This window comes from Triplophysa dalaica, chromosome 4 (assembly GCF_015846415.1).
Source record: "Triplophysa dalaica isolate WHDGS20190420 chromosome 4, ASM1584641v1, whole genome shotgun sequence".
Classification (NCBI taxonomy): Eukaryota; Metazoa; Chordata; class Actinopteri; order Cypriniformes; family Nemacheilidae; genus Triplophysa; species Triplophysa dalaica.
Window position 1 is genome coordinate 42,366 of NC_079545.1, and position 19,134 is coordinate 61,499.

The 19,134-nt window shown below is 39.6% G+C and overlaps 1 protein-coding gene across 2 annotated transcripts in view; it reads left to right on the plus strand.

The window, feature by feature from the left end:
• The window catches only part of sapcd2 (suppressor APC domain containing 2), a 44,959-nt gene extending 26,279 nt beyond the window's left edge, over positions 1-18,680 (plus strand). The window contains exons 3-6 of one of the 2 annotated variants that reach the window (XM_056744885.1): positions 10,389-10,532; positions 11,132-11,233; positions 13,410-13,505; positions 17,488-18,680. In XM_056744885.1, coding sequence (XP_056600863.1) covers positions 10,389-10,532; positions 11,132-11,233; positions 13,410-13,505; positions 17,488-17,616 — 471 coding nt within the window. In that variant the 3' untranslated portion in view covers positions 17,617-18,680. The remainder of the gene's footprint in view (positions 1-10,388; positions 10,533-11,131; positions 11,234-13,409; positions 13,506-17,487) is intronic. The other variant, XM_056744886.1, reaches the window with a different exon arrangement.
• The last annotated feature ends 454 nt before the right edge of the window (positions 18,681-19,134 follow it).

Sequence of the window (19,134 nt, forward strand, 5' to 3'; positions counted from 1 at the left end):
ACTACAATGAGGTTAAAAGTAGATTTAAAATAACCCATAGTCATAGCTGTTGTTCTAATATGCATTGCTTTCGTGTTTTCTAGGACAAAGCAAAGAACCTTGGCGTCCTGTCCTGAGAAAGAGATGCAATGCACGCAAAATATACGCAAAAACAGGAATTTTATATTGTGTTAAACACTATTCTTGTTAAACAACATTTTTTTGAACAAGAGAGTTATGCTGGTACTGTAAAGAGTAAACAGGCTGGTCTTTCATTTTGTATAACAGTAAAATAATATTTTTTATTTTATTTTGTGTTAAGAAGAATATTGTTTGCAGTGCATAACTGTTGTTTAATAAATTATATTATTATTATTTATTTGAGATACATTATGGTTTTTACTAATCGAGCAACAGAAAAATAAGCGTTAGATTGATTGTCCAATTAGTCGTTAGATTAGTCGACTAATCTATAAAATAATCGTTAGATTAATCGTTTCATAAATAATCGTTTACCCCCAGCCCTAGTATTAGATTCTTCTACCATACTGAAGCCAAAATTTTGGTATCAAGCCAACCCAAGCGGTAAGTGAAACTAAGTCATACGTCTGTGTTTTGTTTGTATACGTGCATAATGTACAAAACACGAAGGGATGATGTGATGATGTGTTGTGTGCTCATGCTGTAGTTTTATCCCACTAGTCCCAGCTCTAGCAGCTTGTGATATATTGGTACAGCTCAGCTGTATCTCTCCTTTAAAAAACTGATTAAATTAAATACTCTTCGAAGATAAGACGTGTGCAATACTACTGTATAGACACTCAAAATGAATATGAGAAACTGCCTGTGAAACGAGATCTTTAATGAAAAGGTGTTGTGTGTGTTGGTTAGGGTCCTGCTCTCTCACGCATTGAACATTGCAGTATTTGAAGTCTGTAATTGGTTAATCCCAAAAGTTGCTGCTATGATTCCCTGATAGTCCCCTTCAGCCTTCTGTGATTTGCGTTCGGTGGTTTAATGTCTGCAACAGAGCTGTGCGTGATCAGAAAAAGTGAAACGCTATCGTTCACCAACCATTACTTTCTCAGATCTTTTGAAGATAATGTACCTAGTGATGCTTAGAATATGATGCTGATAATGTATGTGCGGAAAAATCTTATTTTTAACCGTTTAGAATAGTGCATGAAATGTCTTCGGTCCAGCACCTAGATTCGTTTGGCCAACTAGAATCAAGATAACAGCTGACCGCGTCATCTAATGTGTGTTGTGATATTTGGGATCTGGATCTTTTCTGAAAGGTGATGGTTTTCATTTACTGAAGTTAACTGTAAGGGCCCAGGTCTGACCGTATTGATCTAGCAGGTCTAGGTTGTGTTGTGAGCTGTGTTGGGTGGGAGACAACAGAACCAGATCATCTACATACATGGTTTTTTAACATGGTTGCCAGTTCATTGATGTAAATATTAAACAATGTTGGACGTACGCCTGGACCAAACATAATACGTGTGCAGTAGGGCTGCAACAACGAATCGTTTTAATCGATTAAAATCGATTACTAAAAGAGTTGGCGATGAATTTCATAATCGATTCGTTGTGTCGCGCAACATGGAGACTTTTGATTATTTTAAAAAAAACTTTATTTGAGCGTGGAGTGGAGTGAACACACTCGGTCTCTCTCGCGCACTGATGCTAGCAGAGTTCGGCGCCTCATAGACAGGGCGGAGCGAAAATAAAAAAACGAGCGGAGGTAGCCGAAAGATACATGGCGGAGGCAGAGAAAAGATACATGGCGGAGGCAGAGAAAAGATACATGGCGGAGGCAGAGAAATCTGCGCGACCGAAGTCATCCAAGGTGCGGGAGCATTTCACACTGAATAAACAGAAAAATGCGTTAACTGCAAAATATGCAAAAGCGACATGGCACGGGAGCACCATGGCAATGATCCAGCACCTGAACGCAAACATGTTGGAGTCTTTGATTAGGAGGAAGGGAGTTCAACAGCAGGTTAAGTCACTACAGAATCCTACGTTGGTTCCATTTTGAAGTGAGGAACGTATTGTGATCGGGTGTTTACTCGTTATCCTGCTTGACAAGCATGACAAGTTAGCGTTAGCTCGTTAATAACAGTAGTAAAGCAGGGGTGGAATAGTTACTTTGCATTGCAAGACTAAAGACACGTTTTTATTCACTAGCCTTTTTTGAACCATTCATTTATCAATCTGTTGTCATGTATAGCTACACTGCAAAAAAAGCTTTTCTTACTTAGTAATTTATTTCTCGTTTCCAGTCCAAATATCAAAATATCCAAAATCAAGATTACTAGACAAGAAAAATGGCATGAGAAAATTAAGTGATGCTTAAAACTTCTGTTTGAAAATCTCATTAAGATCATTTTTCGTACCCCATTGGCAGATAATTTTAATGATTTTTTTGATATTTGGACTGACAACAGGACAAAACTACTAAGTTAGAAAAGCTATTTTTGCAGTGTATATTCTGTGCATTGTCCCATATAGGTTATTATTGACAAATATATTTGTATGTGTTGTACTTTTTAATTTAATTTTAATGTTCTATTATAGCACTTGGTCATCTTAAGCTGTGTTTAAATGTGGTGTATAAATTAACCTTGCACTTATTACAATGATGGAAATAATTTAATGAATAAGTGTCTGTCAGTGTGAGAGTTTGTAAGTGTGTGCGTCTGCGAGTGTCTGTCTGCAGTGTAGTGTAGAGAACAAGTTCTTTCATTCAAACAAATCCTGTTAAATTTTCTGATTTGTATTGTTCTTTATTTTTTATAAATTATTTATTGTTCTGGCAGCTCAGGTGGGACTTTATTTAAAAAAAAAAAAATCTATATTTTTGGCAGATGTAAAGCATACATGTGTATGTTTTTTTTTTGTGTTAGTCCATTTTTAGGGTTCGAGCCCGAAGGGTTAGAAACCTATTGTATTTGTAGGTTTTATTATTATTACGCTTCTGCCATAAAAGTGATCGTGCAGCCCAAACCGTAAAGCCGACAAAGCTAACACTTGGTCAGATGGTAGTAGTCCTTGTCGCAACTCAGATACACGGAGCCAGCCAAATCAACCCATAGGTGGCGCTACAGTGATGAAAAACGCGTTTGCACTTGTTTCTCCTAAACCATTTGTCGCACACCCAAGTGTCTTATATCAGTGTAATCACTTGCCCAAAACTTAAAAAACGTATATCTCCGATTTAATTCCCGGTATGCAATTTTTTTCGCTAATTAACATTTTATAAAAAAAAATATGAAATAGTCCTTGGATTTTTGCCCTATCGGAACCAAACCAACGTTGATGAATTCTGTTGAGTGTGAATGTAAATAATTATCGAAAAAAAGTTTAATTTTCAATTCACGGTCGCTAGGTGTCGCCAAAACGTCCAAAACGGAAGTGGCATATTTAGTTAAAATGGCCATAACTCGTGAACCGTTGGAGATATCTTCATGGGGCTTGTTACGTCTACGTAGATGCGTGATGATGCCAGAAACCTACTTTTGCAAACTTGTACAATGATTTTCAAGCAATTTCAAAATTTCGAAATTTAACTTATAAACGTTAAACCTTGGTCCTTATTTATACATTTATAAATATGGCACATGTCTGGCTGGTTGTAAGATGCTGTATTTATGTACATAACAAACGTTTATTAGGTAGACCAGTTTAATTGCATGTAAACCCAAATTGATACTCAACCAGTCACATGGCTGTCATTGTTCCGTCATTTTTCTTGTTGTGAGAGAGTGACATCCGTCTTGGATTCCCCAGCCTAGTCGACCCCTTAGACGCCTTAGACTGCTCGAACCCGATGATTGCTGCTTGCATCTATATTTATTTTATTATTCTTATAACAGCTCAGGGATGTTCAAGGAGCAACATGTTTGTGCAGTTTCTAAAGATTTTAGTTCTGTTTTTGAATTAAGGGTTGGAAATGAATGCTTTTCTTGGTTTTTGTTTTTATCCGATTCATCGATTAATCGAAAAAGAATCGACAGATTAATCGATTATTAAAATAATCGTTAGTTGCAGCCCTAGTGTGCATTACGTATGCGGTGCGTAGAGCAACACATATGCAGTACAGATCGGTCATGCGCCATTGTGTTTCCACTAGTGGTGGGCGCGATAAAAAAATTGTCGCCGTTAATCTATTCTCAAAGCTGGGATGGGAGCTGGGTCTATACTACTCAAGCTATGATGACTTACACCTTGATATTAACGCGGATGTATACCTATCTGAATTGCACTGTACCGGGCGAGAACGAGATTTTTCAACTCGCGTTACTAGCGCAATTCGCGTCATTCACGCCGCCTTGTCATCTCATGACCAGGGCTTCATTCGCGCGATTCGCGCCGCAAGTAGGTCTATCGCGTCTTTGCATTGATTTAACATGTAAATCACTCGCGCTTGACACACCATTCGCGTTTGGTCTGAACACAACATAACGTTACTGTGAAATTACCACATCGAACGTGACTTGCTAACATGGATGCAGCTTTGAAGCCGCCGGGTTGCTGGCACCTAATGTATTATGGCTCCTGTATGACATATCGCTTTTTGCTCCCTAACTCTTTGTAAGTCGCTTTGGATAAAAGCGTCTGCTAAATGACTAAATGTAAATGTACTATAGGAGCTCTTCCAGTCTCAAGTACCACCTAAACGCAAAGCATCCCTTAGCTAATGCGGAAGTAAACACAAGTACATCTTTCCATTCCATTCCATTTTCTACCGCTTATCCGAACTACCTCGGGTCACGGGGAGCCTGCGCCTATCTCAGGAGTACAAGTACATCTTATTGAACATCATTTATTTTCATCACCAATTATCATAGTAGAACAGCTTTCTCAAGTAGTTTGTGATGCATTTTGGAAACAGGAGATGAGCCCCTGGTCTAATGCGCCACCTGGTTTGAGACACCTGTTCTCAAAGACTTACTTTTAGTCATTATTTGGGTAGCACACATATTCTGAATGCCTTCGGCAGAATTCAAATTCCACCACTAGTTTCCACACATACTACATGACGTTTGCGTGCAAGCGGTCCGCGTCTTCGGAGAGAATCAGTCAACAATGTTTAAGTAACTTCCCAATGTTTGGAAGGTTATTTGAAAAATAAAAGGTTTATGAAACGCTATTTTCGTTATTGTCATGCTTTCTTTTGTTTAGTTTGAGTTGATGATAATAGAAAGGCTATCGCGTTTATCTGTTGTTAAGAAGGTTGCGGAGAAGACCGAGGTGCAGACTTTGGGTTCACTTCACTCTATGAACCAGTGCAGAAGTCAACATGGATTATATTACCACATGCTTGTCACACGATTGTCACTATCTGCATGCACCTTCCCCATAAAATATAAACACTGTAGGATATTTGTACGACACAGTGTGCGCTGTGTGAATGATCTAATTCGTTAACATGTGCACGTAAAAAAATACGGACCGCACATGCACTGCACACGGAGTATGTGTGGCCCAAGCGTTAAACAGCAACCCTGTCTCACTCCATGCTGCTGAGAAAGATATCTTTTATGTGTTGATCTGATTATGCCACATTTACTCTGTGTACATTGATTTAAAAAGGTAATAATATTTACCACCTGTGCACTTTCAATAAGTTTTTAAAACAGTCCTTGGTGCCAAATTGAGTCAAAAGCTTTTTTAAAGTCAATAAAGCATGCATATATTTGACCTATCTTGGTTAACATACTTTTCGAGTACAGAATGAAGCGTGTAAATATGATGAGTTGTGCAGCAATTTGGTAAATTTCCTATTTGACTTCTGCTCTGGACATCGTGTGTGGTGATGAAGTCTAAGAGTCGAGCGTTTATTAAACTACAGAATAATTTTCCCAGGTTACACACGGATGCCTCTATATGTGTTCAGTAGGGCTACAAAAAGTGATTATTTTGGTAGTCGATTAATCTTACGATTATTAGACAGATTAATCGACTAATCGCCTATTATTCCAACGACTAAATAAATAAATAAATTACAGACCAATTTTTTTTTTAATGTAAACGAATCTCTTGATAGAAGCATTAAACAGCATTTCTATGACAACAGTTCAGTTTAACACTTTCCCCGCCAGCCTTTTTTTTTTTAATTGCCAGCCTACGCCAGCTTTTTTTAACATTTTAACCAAACTTTAATGGCTCACAGTACATTTTCTGTAAAGAATATATGAAAAACAATATGTCCAATGAAAGAACAGAGTCTCTGCTTTTAAACAAAGGAAACCGTATTCTTCAATCTTGATTTGTTCTTTTTTTATTACTGCTTAGATCTGGGTAGGTTTCTTCAAAAGTGCATCACTTTAATTAAACAGCTGAGACAATTAACTTTTTTTGTCAAAGATTCCGCCCAGATTACACTCAGATCAATCATTAAAAACTGATAAGAAATATAGGTTCTAGGTTTCAGTGCCGCCTTCTGTACAACAGTATAAACACTGATTGCCGTAATAACTCGTCTCTTGCGGGGAACCGTTTTTTTTTTTTAAATGACGAGATAAATCATGGGGGGCACGGTGGCTTAGTGGTTAGCACGTTCGCCTCACACCTCCAAGGTTGGGGGTTCGATTCCCGCTTCCGACTTGTGTGTGTGGAGTTTGCATGTTCTCCCCGTGCCTCGGGGGTTTCCTCCGGGTACTCCGGTTTCCTCCCCTGGTCCAAAGACATGCATGGTAGGTTGATTGGCATCTCTGGAAAAAATTGTCCATAGGTTGTGAGTGCGTGAGTGAATGAGTGAGTTTGTGTGCCCTGCGATGGGTTGGCACTCCATCCAGGGTGTATCCTGCCTTGATGCCCGATGACTCCTGAGATAGGCACAGGCTCCCCGTGACCCGAGGTAGTTCGGATAAGCGGTAGAAAATGGAATGGAATGGAGATAAATCATCAATCATGTCGGTGAAAGAGTTAATGAAAAAGAGCAAGTAACAGAAGAAAATATTTAAAAAAATAAAGACAAGATATAAGACTCCTATCACTTAATGTCCCTCTCTTATAATCATTTTTCTCTCATGTAATACCTAATAGTGTTATAATAATCAAAACAGGCTTGACTCCGAAGCTCGATCAAAGCTTTATACTTTGCAAAACAAATAATAACATTACTGTAATTATATGATTATTGTTGTTATTATCATTACTGTTATTATTGCATTCTCTCATAAAAAGATTTACCGCTAAGTTAGTTAGTTAGCTGTAGATGGAGAACAGTCACCTCTCTCCTGCTCAGGGATGTTTCCTTTTTAAGTGCTCCTGCATGCTGGTTGTGCTCCCGTGAAAGGCAAGTTCCGCCTTGCATGCATTGCACACAACCGCATTTTTAGGTTTTTAAATTTGGTAAAGCTTTCCCACACTTTACTTTTTCGCATTCGTTTGTACTCCGCCATAATTCTCGCTGTGTGTCCTTCTACTGCGATAGCATTCAGGAAGACTGCATTACACTCGAGCGCTACAGTGCCGTAGCGGTCAAATTGTGATATTGCAGGCCCTTAAATTAAGTCACGTAATCAAACGACTACTCGACAACAAGAATATTTGTTGACAATGTCGACTAATCGTTTCAGCCCTATTGTTCGGGTCAAATTTATCTCAGTTATTAAAGATTGGTGTTATCAAACCTTGATTCCAGATGTTAGGGAAGTGACCTACACTCATAATCACATTAAATAGTTCAAAATGGCCTGTCGGAATTGACTGTCTACATGTTTTACCATCGCTCTCACTCCCTCTCTCTCACTCTCTCTCTGTTTCTTTCTTTATCTATCGCCCTCTCTGTCTCCCCCTCTCTCCCTGTCTCCGTCTATCTGTTTCTTTATTTCTCTCTCTCTCTCTCTCTCTCTCTCTCTCTCTCTCTCTCTCTCTCTCTCTCTCTCTCTCTCTCTCTCTCTCTCTCTCTCTCTCTCTCTCTCTCTCTCTCTCTCTCTCTCTCTCTCTCCTCCCCCCTCTCTCTCTCTCTCTCTCACCCTCTCTCTGTCCCTCTCTCTCACCCTCTCTCTGTCCCTCTCTCTCTCTCTCTCTCTCACCCTCTCTCTGTCCCTCTCTCCCCCCCCCCCCTCTCTCTCTCTCTCTCTCTCTCACCCACTCTCTTACCCTCTCTCTGTCCCTCTCTCACTCTCTCTCTCTCTCCCCCCCTCTCTCTCTCACCCTCTCTCTGTCCCTCTCTCTCTCTCACCCTCTCTCTGTCCCTCTCACTCTCTCTCTCTCACCCTCTCATTCTCTGTTTCTCTCTCCCCCCCTCTCTCTCTCTCACCCTCTCTCTGTCCCTCTCTCACTCTCTCTCCCCCCCCCCTCTCTCTCTCTCTCTCACCCTCACCCTCTGTCTGTCACTCTCTCTCTCTCACCCTCTCTCTGTCCCTCTCACTCTCTCTCTCTCACCCTCTCATTCTCTGTTTCTCTCTCCCCCCCTCTCTCTCTCACCCTCTCTCTGTCCCTCTCTCACTCTCTCTCCCCCCCCCTCTCTCTCTCTCTCTCTCTCACCCTCTGTCTGTCACTCTCTCTCTCTCACCCTCTCATTCTCTGTTTCTCTCTCTTTCTCTCTCTCTGTGTGTCTGTATTGTTTTTCTAAAGCGCTGTCCTGCATTTACATTGATCCCCTCACTCTCACTGTCTTTGTGTGGTGATCTCATCTGTGTTGGTTTCCAGTGGCTCTTTCTCTCATGGTGGTCAGTCGGGTCGGGCCCCAGGGCCTGGATGCTGCCGAGTCTCTGGGGCCGGCCGTGTGGGCCTCTTACACAACTCTGTTTATTCCCTTGAGCAGCGGCCTGTTCTCCAGCAGAGCCCTGCGCTTCTACTTCTGGGTGAGTGACAGACAGACGGGTGAAATCTGATGTTTGTTTGTAATGGTCTGATATCATAGATGAAGAGTGAAGCTGTGATGAAACCAACGATTTCTTGAGCTTTTTTACAGTGGCTTTAAGTAAATCTTTACTTATTTTGGCCTGACACTTTAAAACTTGAATAACTTTTTGAAGAGTTAGTGCCATCTGCCTGGCTCTTAAACTGTGTGTGCATCTGTCCATCCGTCTATACAAAGAAAGGGATTTTCTCTTTCAATGGGCCACCACACAAACGCACAGCGGCACAACCTCCTTCCTGGATTTTTATGGCTCAAAATGAGGTAGTGCCATCCTGATCTCGTACATGCATGAATGTGTAGGCCAAACCAAACACTTTACAACCTATAAAAGTTCTTATAATTAGACAAAAATTACAATAATTAAGTTAGAGAAAACATTAAATATATTCAAACAAACTCTAGAATTTGATGGCTCCCAGTACATTTTCTTTAATGACTATATAACCAAACCCTATACCAAATGACAGAACAGTCTCTGCTTGTATCTTCATTGGTTCTGTTTTTATCTTCTCTTAAATGTGAGTACTGAAGGTTTCTTCAAAAATGCAACATTTTGATTAAACAGGTGAGATCATCAGCAATCTTGTATCAGATTTAGATTCAGATATCAGATTAACAGAAAAAAACAGATCAAATGTTTACCATTTCTAGATTCAGCGAGATATTGTGGTCTTTCAGAAAATGTGTAACAGCTCCACCTGCTGTACAACAGTGAAAACACTGATACACTGAAAACACTGTTTGGCAGGGAAATAGCCTTCTCTTCCAGCTCTACAACAGTCGCCATGGAGGTATTAATAAACAATAAAGTCAGATATTTTTGTCAGATCTGGGTTTTGTTATCAGGAGTTAAATTGGCCTATATGCTTGTTTTTCTTATATGGTTATCTTGTTTATTTTGTTTGACATGTTCTTTATATGTAAATATCAGTAAGTATACATTGCGCTCTGTTTTGTATGTTTTCTTGTTGTATGAAACCGTGCAGGTTTAAATGCAGTTTTGATGTTTTTTTTCTGAGCATTTTCCATTGACCTCTTTCATCATAAAGCATTTCCATCTGCAGGACTGCAGCTCACTGAACGCCTGTTGTTTTTTAGACTCTAGAGACTGTTGTGCGTGAAAATCCCACGAGATCAGCAGTTACACACAAAGCCCAATGACATTTATTTTCTAACAAGATTTGAGAAAATGATTTCTAGAGTGGTTGTTCATGAGCCATCAGTGTTCCATCATGAATAAAACAGCTAGTCTCTTTTGTTTGCCAAAAATAAAATATTTGACCCAACCTTGCATACTCACTAACAGACAGTTTTGATGTCATGGAAAGTCCAATTATTTGGGAATTGATATCATGTATCTGAGAACTTTGTTTAAAGGACATTTCAAGGCTTCTGTTCTGAGCGCTCGTGATGCTGCACATCTCAACGGAGGTCAAAGACAAAAATCACCTGTGTGCATCAGGGTGGTGTGAGGTTTCTGTCATGTTATTATATGCTGATTGATTGTTTTGTTGGTGTTTGACAGCTGAAGCAGATGAAGGAGTTGGAGCAGGAAAAAGATTCTCTGTTGGCCGGGCTGGATGTTTTAGATCGAGCAAAAGAATGGTACCAGACGCAGATCCACAACGTTATTGAGACACAGAGACATGTTGGCCAGAGTCACTCCACTGTACGTCCACTGACAGATCAAGTTCTTTTTTCTTACACTTATAATAATTTGTACCAGAATGACACACGAATCTTAATATTTGAGCGTAGATCAGTTCTGCATAAATGTCCAGTGCTTAATAAAGGTATTACACCAGCTCTCAAAATACAAAAATATTTAAGGAATGTGTCGAAAACCTCTTTTAAAGCGGTCATGAATTAAGATCAATTTGACCCGAGCTTTTGATATATAAGAGATTATAGTGTCAGAACTGAAGTTATCCTTGTTACTGAGATGACGACGTTTTTTGTCACCAGACCCAGCGCTGTTGATGTGTTTTTGTAACAGAACCTTGTGAACTAGATAACTCTTAATGGTATGAAACTTGTTTTATAGTTCATGATCCTGTCAGTATTATATTCTAGTAGAGTGTTTGTGTGTTAGGAAGTCTGGTGCGTAGTTTACCGCTCTTTGGGTACTATTGTTAGTAAGTTAAGTAAAAATATAGCACCTCGTATGAACACAACCATAATAAACTGAGTTAAATTTAAAACAATTCAGTTACTATTAGTGCAAAAGGCTGATGTATTTCACAAATATGTGTTGTGTTGCGTCATCAGGCGTCTTCCACTGGATCTAGGCAAAGTCGGTTAGATGTTCTTCTTCCTAAACTTATGGATGTCACTCGCTGCCTCAGTGATTTGATTTCATTTTCAGCAACGGTCAGTATAAAACAATCAACACCCTGCGTTGGCATCTTGAGACACTGTTAGTAATAAAGTCATCTGGTATTTCAAATGTTTAAATTGGGATTAGGTATATTAACAAATGTTTTCATGCTGCTAGATGGTTTTATTTGATTTTATTATAGTTTTTCAAGCTGTAAGAATGCTGAAATGACAAAAGAAATATTAACAGCAAGTTGGAATAAAATGTTGCATTTCTTGTCAATATCCATCCTTCTTCTACTTATACCAACAATGGAAACAAGTGATTATAGCTAAACATGTGGGAGAGCATTGCTATATCATGGCTTTACTATATTTCCATGTGGATTCTTACATGAATTAAGATTTGTTAATGGAAGTGTTTAGTAACAGACTTACATTTGACATTTATGCATTTAGCAGATGCTTTTATCCAAAGCAACTTCTAGAGAAATTAGGAAACAATGAAGCGATTTGTTAAACGGAGGCAATAATACAAATAAATGCTTATACTAAGATACTAGTTTTCACAAAGCCTGAACAATACACGCTGAGAAAGATTTTTTTTTTTTGAGAAGTCACGTATCCCTTTCAAGTACCGGAGGGAAAGATATGTTGTTTTTTGAATGTCGTGAGAGATGTGTTTGACCAGACTGCATTCAGAAGATCATTCCACAAGCGAGGAGTATTGAAGGGGAATGAGCGAGAAAGTGATTCAGTGCCCTTTAGTGAAGTTGTTACAAGCCACGGCTCATTCATGGAAGGGTTAGGTTCTGGATGGGGTGTAAGAGTGAAGACAGTGCAGCAGAGCAAGTTCTGAATGAATGACCTGCATATTTGGAATTTCTTTTGGTTGTTATTTCATGTTGAAAGTCAAGTAGATCTTGAGCCCACCAGTGTAGGCTGTGTGTGTCTAATAAGTCAACTGCGCACGTCACATGTCACTGATGTTTCCCGCTGCCATTGCGGACATGCACAGTTCAGGTCGTCATTGACAATTTACGCGGACAGGATGTGCGGATGACCGCGGACCCCCCTGATGACAAAAATTCCGTCATGCAGGGGAATCACGATGCTGGCGTGAGAGATTACAAGGGCCTGGACAAGGAGTTGTGCGGAATGCTCAGTAAAGTAGCGCCTCATCGGTACCACCATGTTGTCTTTGGAATGTGATTAAGGAAGGACAGCTGGTCATCGAAGATTACTCACAGGTTTCTGCCTGTTTAGGATGGAGTAATGCCAATCTGGATAGTGAGAGGGACAGGAATACAAGCAGCTCTGTCTTGTGTAGGTTCAGCCGGAGGTGGTGCTTTTAGGTCCAAGATGAGATGTATTCTAGACAGTCTGTAATGCTACTGTGGAAGACTTGTAAGAAACATTACCTAAGAGATGAGATAGAGAAAGCATGGCTTACTGATCTGAACCCAAGAGCTAAGTGTAGCAAAGTTCAGAGTAGGGAAGGAAGGAGACATGAACCGGCGAACATTAAAACAAACTTTAATAAAAATAAACAAACCATAACACGGAAGTAAAAGTCCAGCAACCACCTCACGGTCGACTGCCAGCTCTAAGAACATAAACACAAACTTAACATATGTCCGGACCCGGTCCTCTCTCGTCAGCAGTCCCGTCGCACGTCCTCTTATGCTCCCGATCTCCTCCGTGAGATATGCGGGACCGGTGTGCGCCCAGCTGATTCCCACTATTACTCACGGCACCAGCCCCGCCTCACGGCTCTCGTCCCGCCTTCCTCGTTACACGCAGGTAAAGAAGAGCATGAAGTAAGGGCTGAATCCAAGTGCAGAGCTTCCAGGGAGAAGAAGAGATCAAACCCTACATCTTACATCTCCCTGTCATCCTATCCATCCTAACGTAACTTGATTCAATCAAACCCACCGATCAGAGGACACCTTTAACCCACACTGTACTGGACCCACCATATCCAAACATCTCAGCCGACAGTAATTATTTGATCACTATCAGCACGCCTTTGGTCATTAGAAAGGCAAATGGTGCCTTCTGGGAAGACAATGTGGGTTGTGACAGCAAATAAATGTTCTTTTATCAGCCCTAAAATTTTTACATTTAAGCTAAATTATATTAACTAACTTTCATTTTTCCATTTGTTTAGAATTAAGATATTAATTATCACGAAACAATCATTTGTTTGTGTGTATCTGTTGTTGTTCAGACGTTCCTGCCCGTTGTTGTTTCTCCTCCTGCTTCTGTTCCTGCACCTCCTCAGGCCATCCAGGTCCTAAAAGAGCAGAACCGACTCCTCACGCAGGTAAGGACCTGAGTATTGGAGTGATGTGCTCAGATTTTTTGGTTCTGGTCAGAATCCTGGCAGCAGCCTTCTGTATGAGCTGCAGCTGTCTGATGGTCTTTTTGGGAAGACCTGTAAGGAGTCCATTACAGTAATCCACCCTGCTGGTGATGAAAGCATGGACTAGTTTCTCTAAATCTTGGCTTGAGACTAAACATCTGATTCTGGCTATGTTTCTGAGATGGTAGTAGGCTGATTTGCTTATTGCTTTGACATGACTGATGAAACTAAGGTCAGACTCTAAAATGACACCAAGATTTTTTACCTTGCTTTGTGTCTTTAGACCTCTTAAGTCAAGGTATGTGTTTACCTTTTTAGTTTCATCCTTGTTACCAAAAACAGTGACTTCAGTTTTGTTTTTATTTAACTGAAGGAAGTTTTTACACATCCAGCCGTTAATTTCATCAATGCATTGGCAAAGAGAGTCAATATGGTCAGCCGTATGTGTTTGAGAGTTTTACATGGAATACGGGACATGGAATTTACCCACTCACATGCCGAGGAGTGAGAACCAGAGGGGCATAAGTGACGTTTTGGGTGAAATGGAGATATTTACTGTATATATATCAAATGAATGTCCTCGATAAGATGAAAGTGAAATCTTAATCAATTTGGAGATATTCAATAGAAGCCAAAAGACTCATCACTGAATAATTCAGTTGGTGTCAAAAGGGCGTAACCGTGTTGTGGTAAAATGGCGGTGGATAGCAGATGATTCAAAAAGGCTGAAACATTGGTCCTTAAAAGGCACATGTAACATTTTTTTCCCAAAAAAATGTTTGGTTTTCTTCTGAACAAATGTTTAAATACTGTTCAAGAAGTACACTGCCATCTATGTGTGTAACATCTTTATTATAAAAGATTAAATCAGTAACCAAAGTCAGATAAAACTATGGTCTAGTTTTATTTGGTTTTCTGTAAAGTTGATGGAATGTCACTTATCCCTGTATGGTTCTCACCTCTCGATGCATTTGCCCACTGTTTTAAGAGAGTCACTATGTCACAATGAAGATTGTGCCATTACATTTACATTTATGCATTTAGCAGACGCTTTCATCCAAAGTGACTTAACATTGCAATATCCTATATATTAATACATGGGTATGTGCAATCCCTGGGATCGAACCCACAACCTTGCGTTGTTAACGCAATGCGTTTACCACTGAGCTGCAGGAAAGCTACATGGGTGATATGACAAAACATTATTATTAAGAACATGATTTACTTGTGTTTTCAGTGCAATACAATGTGTTTACTGTACAAGTTTAAAGGATGAAAAACTCATTATTTTACAGATACCGTATATTATTGTAGCTCCTCTGTGCCCCACCTTTCTAAATTTGAGTGCTCTGATTGGCCAGTTGAGCAGTGCGTTGTGATTGGCTGAGTACCTCAAGCGTGTTGCGGAAATGTTACACCCCTCACCATAACCACAAAATCTACGACGGTGGCGATTGTCAGTTCATCTCTCCTCTCACTTGGAGACATTTCTCATCATATCAGTTGCAAAAAACGGACGCTTATAACATCAGTGTCATATTAAATAATGAAAGAAACGGATCAAAACCACATATGCAAGCACAGCGGAGACCAGACAGTGTGTAAAAGCGCAGAGCAAGCTACTCTCAAATCAAATCAATTTTATTGTCACATCACCACAGCACAAGTGTGGTGAGTGAAATTCTTGAGAGCATGTTCCAGAAAGTGCAGAAGCAATTTACATATGAACAGTACTATTTGCATACGTATACAGATGACAGAGTGCAATATACACATAGATATACTCCGTACACACAGTATACTATTAGACATACTTAGTTATCAATACACATTATACACCATATGTACGCCAGGGGTGGGCGATATATATCGTCTGCGATAATATTGTGATTGTTGTGTTAACGATGTGCAAATTCTCATTATCAAGTATTTAAATTACTCCGAAAAAACACCCCAAAACACGCATTAAAACTGCACACATTCAGAGGCTGCAGCAGGGCGTCACATGATTGCTGTTCTGCGCATACACGTCATCATCTCTCTCATAGGCATGGTTAGTGCATGGCCGCCCGCAAGTTCAACACCGGATAACAAATGTGGGTTAGGCTAAACATTTGACAGAAGGAGAAAACATGCAGACACCCACAGCCTCGCAATCTACTTCGGATGATTTAGTTGCTAAACGTGGCTCAACCTCACTTGCATGAAGGGGTTTGGTTTTGAGAAAACTGATGTTGCGCAAAAGACGGCACTCTGCAAAGTGTGTAGGAAACATGTTGCTGTTAAAAGCAGCTCGACGACCAACTTGTTTCACCACCTGCGGACCAACCATAGCAAGGAATACCAAGAGTATGAAAAGTTCTGAGACTCTGTTGCCCGAGAAAAGCCGACATCGGCTAAGGTACCTGCTGCACAACACACTCAGCAAACTTTAGCGGAGTCGTTTAGCAGAAATCTGCCTTACGATAAGAAAAGCAACAGGTGGCAAGACATTACAAATGCTATCACAAAGTCTATAGCAAAAGAAACGCTGCCGATTCTACGTGTGAACAGTGAGCAGTTGGCCTATTATGTTCTATAAAGTTTCAGCATCTCTACATGCCAGTGTGTGCTTTAATAATAGTGACTATATTTTATCTGTCTGTAAATTGTGGACCTTGTTTACTTTGATGTCATTTGTTAACAAATGTATGTTATATTATTTAAGATAATCTGATTTGGAAGTGCACCTTTTGGGCAGATTTTATTTTTGTTCAATCCTTGTTCTGGGCAGTACTTGAAGTTAGGTATTTGTTCAATAAGGCCATAGGTGGTAAGACAATAAGGCCGTAAGGACACATGGTTGTGTGCAATATGTGCAGATCAGACTACTTTGTTTACAGATGCTATTAGTTCATTATTATTATCAATATTTCATCTTGCTTGTATGCTGCACAATTTACATTACAGCAGAGGTGTACAACTGAATGTTGACTCAGAGTTCGATGTTCTTACACTAGTTCAATTAGTATTTTGTATGTCTTTGAAATGTTTTTACTTGAATACTTACATGTTAAAGAAAATAAATAAGCACTGTTTTCATTCAACATTGTGCCCATTATTATCATCAGTCATTAAGTAACTAAGACTTTTAAAATCAAATTTTTAATGGATATCGTCTAATTATCGTATCGTTAAAATCGCGAAAAACATCTTGATATAATTTTTTGTCTATATTGCCCAACCCTAATGTACGCACAATAATATGAAAAGGTGCAGCAGATTATACACAAACTGAATACTCAAATGTCATAGATGTGCATCGGATGGTATCCTGTGGTAGCAGATAGATCACTCGCCACCCACTCGGAGTTGAATCACAACGGAGCGGTTATAATAACTAGCATAAACACAAGTACATACAGTATGTGCATAAAGAGTGAAACCAGCATCGGTGTTAGTTAGGACATGACCAGAAGAACACTTTACAGAAGTATGCTTTTATGTTGTCATGGCGACTGCAGCACCAGGGCTGTGATAACTGAAGCCACGCCTTCTTCTTTCCGTGTACATTTGGGCGGCGTCATGCAAACATTAACACAAACTGACATGGAAATGTGGGGGCGTGATTGATCAAGGTGTTTTAGGCAGATCTGGATGAGACTTCAAATTTTATGACTTTGGAGGTTTTATACATGCACAACTGGTTAAATAACAAAAAATCAAAACATGTAATCACGTCCTATCACCCCCTTAAGGTTATTTCTACTGGAACAATGGTTGTTGTTGATTTTTAGCTATTGTTATCTTAACACATTGTAGTGTTGATTGACCGTTATGTAATTCTCTGATACATTAAAAGAATCATGTGAACACTGGTTACGAGTCAATGCACGTCTTTCCTTCTCTGGTTTGTTCAGCTCCTTATTAAAGATCTACATGTGATTTGTTTTTGCTCCTGCAGGAAGTGAGCGAGAAGAGCGATCGCATCACTCAGCTGGAGCAGGAGAAATCTGCTCTGATCAAACAGTTGTTTGAGGCTCGTGCTCGTAACACTCACGACAGCAGCGTGCTCGACTCCACCTTCATCTGAGCGCCTCATCAAACACACTCCTTTCCCTCACACAGTCCATGTGAAGACATCTGCAGTCACTTTTAGTAGAAGAGGTGGAACTGATAAACACCTTCAGGAGGATCTGCTGAATTCTCTTTGGGGTTTTTTCAATGGATCTGAAGAGCAGCACGTGATTTTCATTTACAGACAGATTTATTTCTGAAGCAGTTTTAATGGTCTTGCACTGTTGCATATAGAAAAACGGGAGCTATACCTAAACACTCCAATACATTCTTGCATTTACATTATTATAAAACAAATATCTGAAGATACTGTCTAGAATATAAACTTGTTTTGATTTGATGTAAATGTGTTCACAGTAACCGTAAAGTGATTGACAATTCAGATGATACGCAGAGACGGTCTGCTGGTGTTGGTTTGAAAGGAACCTGGAAGATTCTTACAATTCCCGTCAAGGATTATAGCGTGTGACTGATGGTTTCCCTGAACGAAACTCAGATCTATAGTGTTAATGTTCTCAGTTTATTTGAATCTGCCGGTCCTCATCTACCTGAATTGACATGAATTTTATTTATGGAACAATGGAGCTTTAAGCTTGCAGTGGACACGTACATAAACCATTTATGAGGAACACAACAAATAATGCATTTCTTACTCGGCATTCTTAAATCAGAATCAAGATGCATTTTCAGACACGGTTTTCGCAGTGAAGTAAAAAAATGTTTTGATAGAAAATGACTTTGGTTTACACTATCAGACATCTTTGTGCACTCGTAAAACAGTTGTGTAAAAAACAAACCATTTTGTATTCAATTGAGGAAAACACATTAACGTTTTGTGTGACACGTAATGGGCCCTATCTGCACTCGGCATCAGACGCAACCAAGTGTTTTTGGTTAGTTTCAGCCTGACGCAGTTCTCATTTTCACGTCCAGCGCCACATATGTAAATGCATTTACACACATTTGAGCGCCCACGGAGTCGTTGAAAGATCAATCTAGCAGCTGATCCAGATACAAAAGTCAAACACGTAAAATAAATGGATTATTTACAATTAAAGTATATCAATGGGTTTGATGTTACTGACTGGTGTGTTTCATTTCTTCTGCAAATGTAATCCACAAAGATCTTGATGGTTTTTCTTTATTAAAGATCTCATGAACTGGCCTTGTTTATTGTTTTATACTGTCATATGAGGTCTAATTATGACGTCCGCTTTGTTTTTACATTCAAAAACATCAAAATCAATAAGTAGTGGGCTAATTTCTACACAGGTTTTAAGGCCAGCTCTGAAATGCTCGATTTTAATGGCCTGCCACATTGAAGACTTTATAAGTAATCGCCTAACGCTTTGATTGGGTTGCGGTTTCCGGTTCCTGATTGCATCGCTGCCGGCGGCTAGTTTGTATCCTCTGACACTTGCTTCACCTCACATTTGTTCTTGGTCTTATTATTAGTGTATTTTACTATCGTTACATATCACTGTCGTTGCCGAATTATTTATAAATTTATATTTTAAACCTATATTCATTGAAA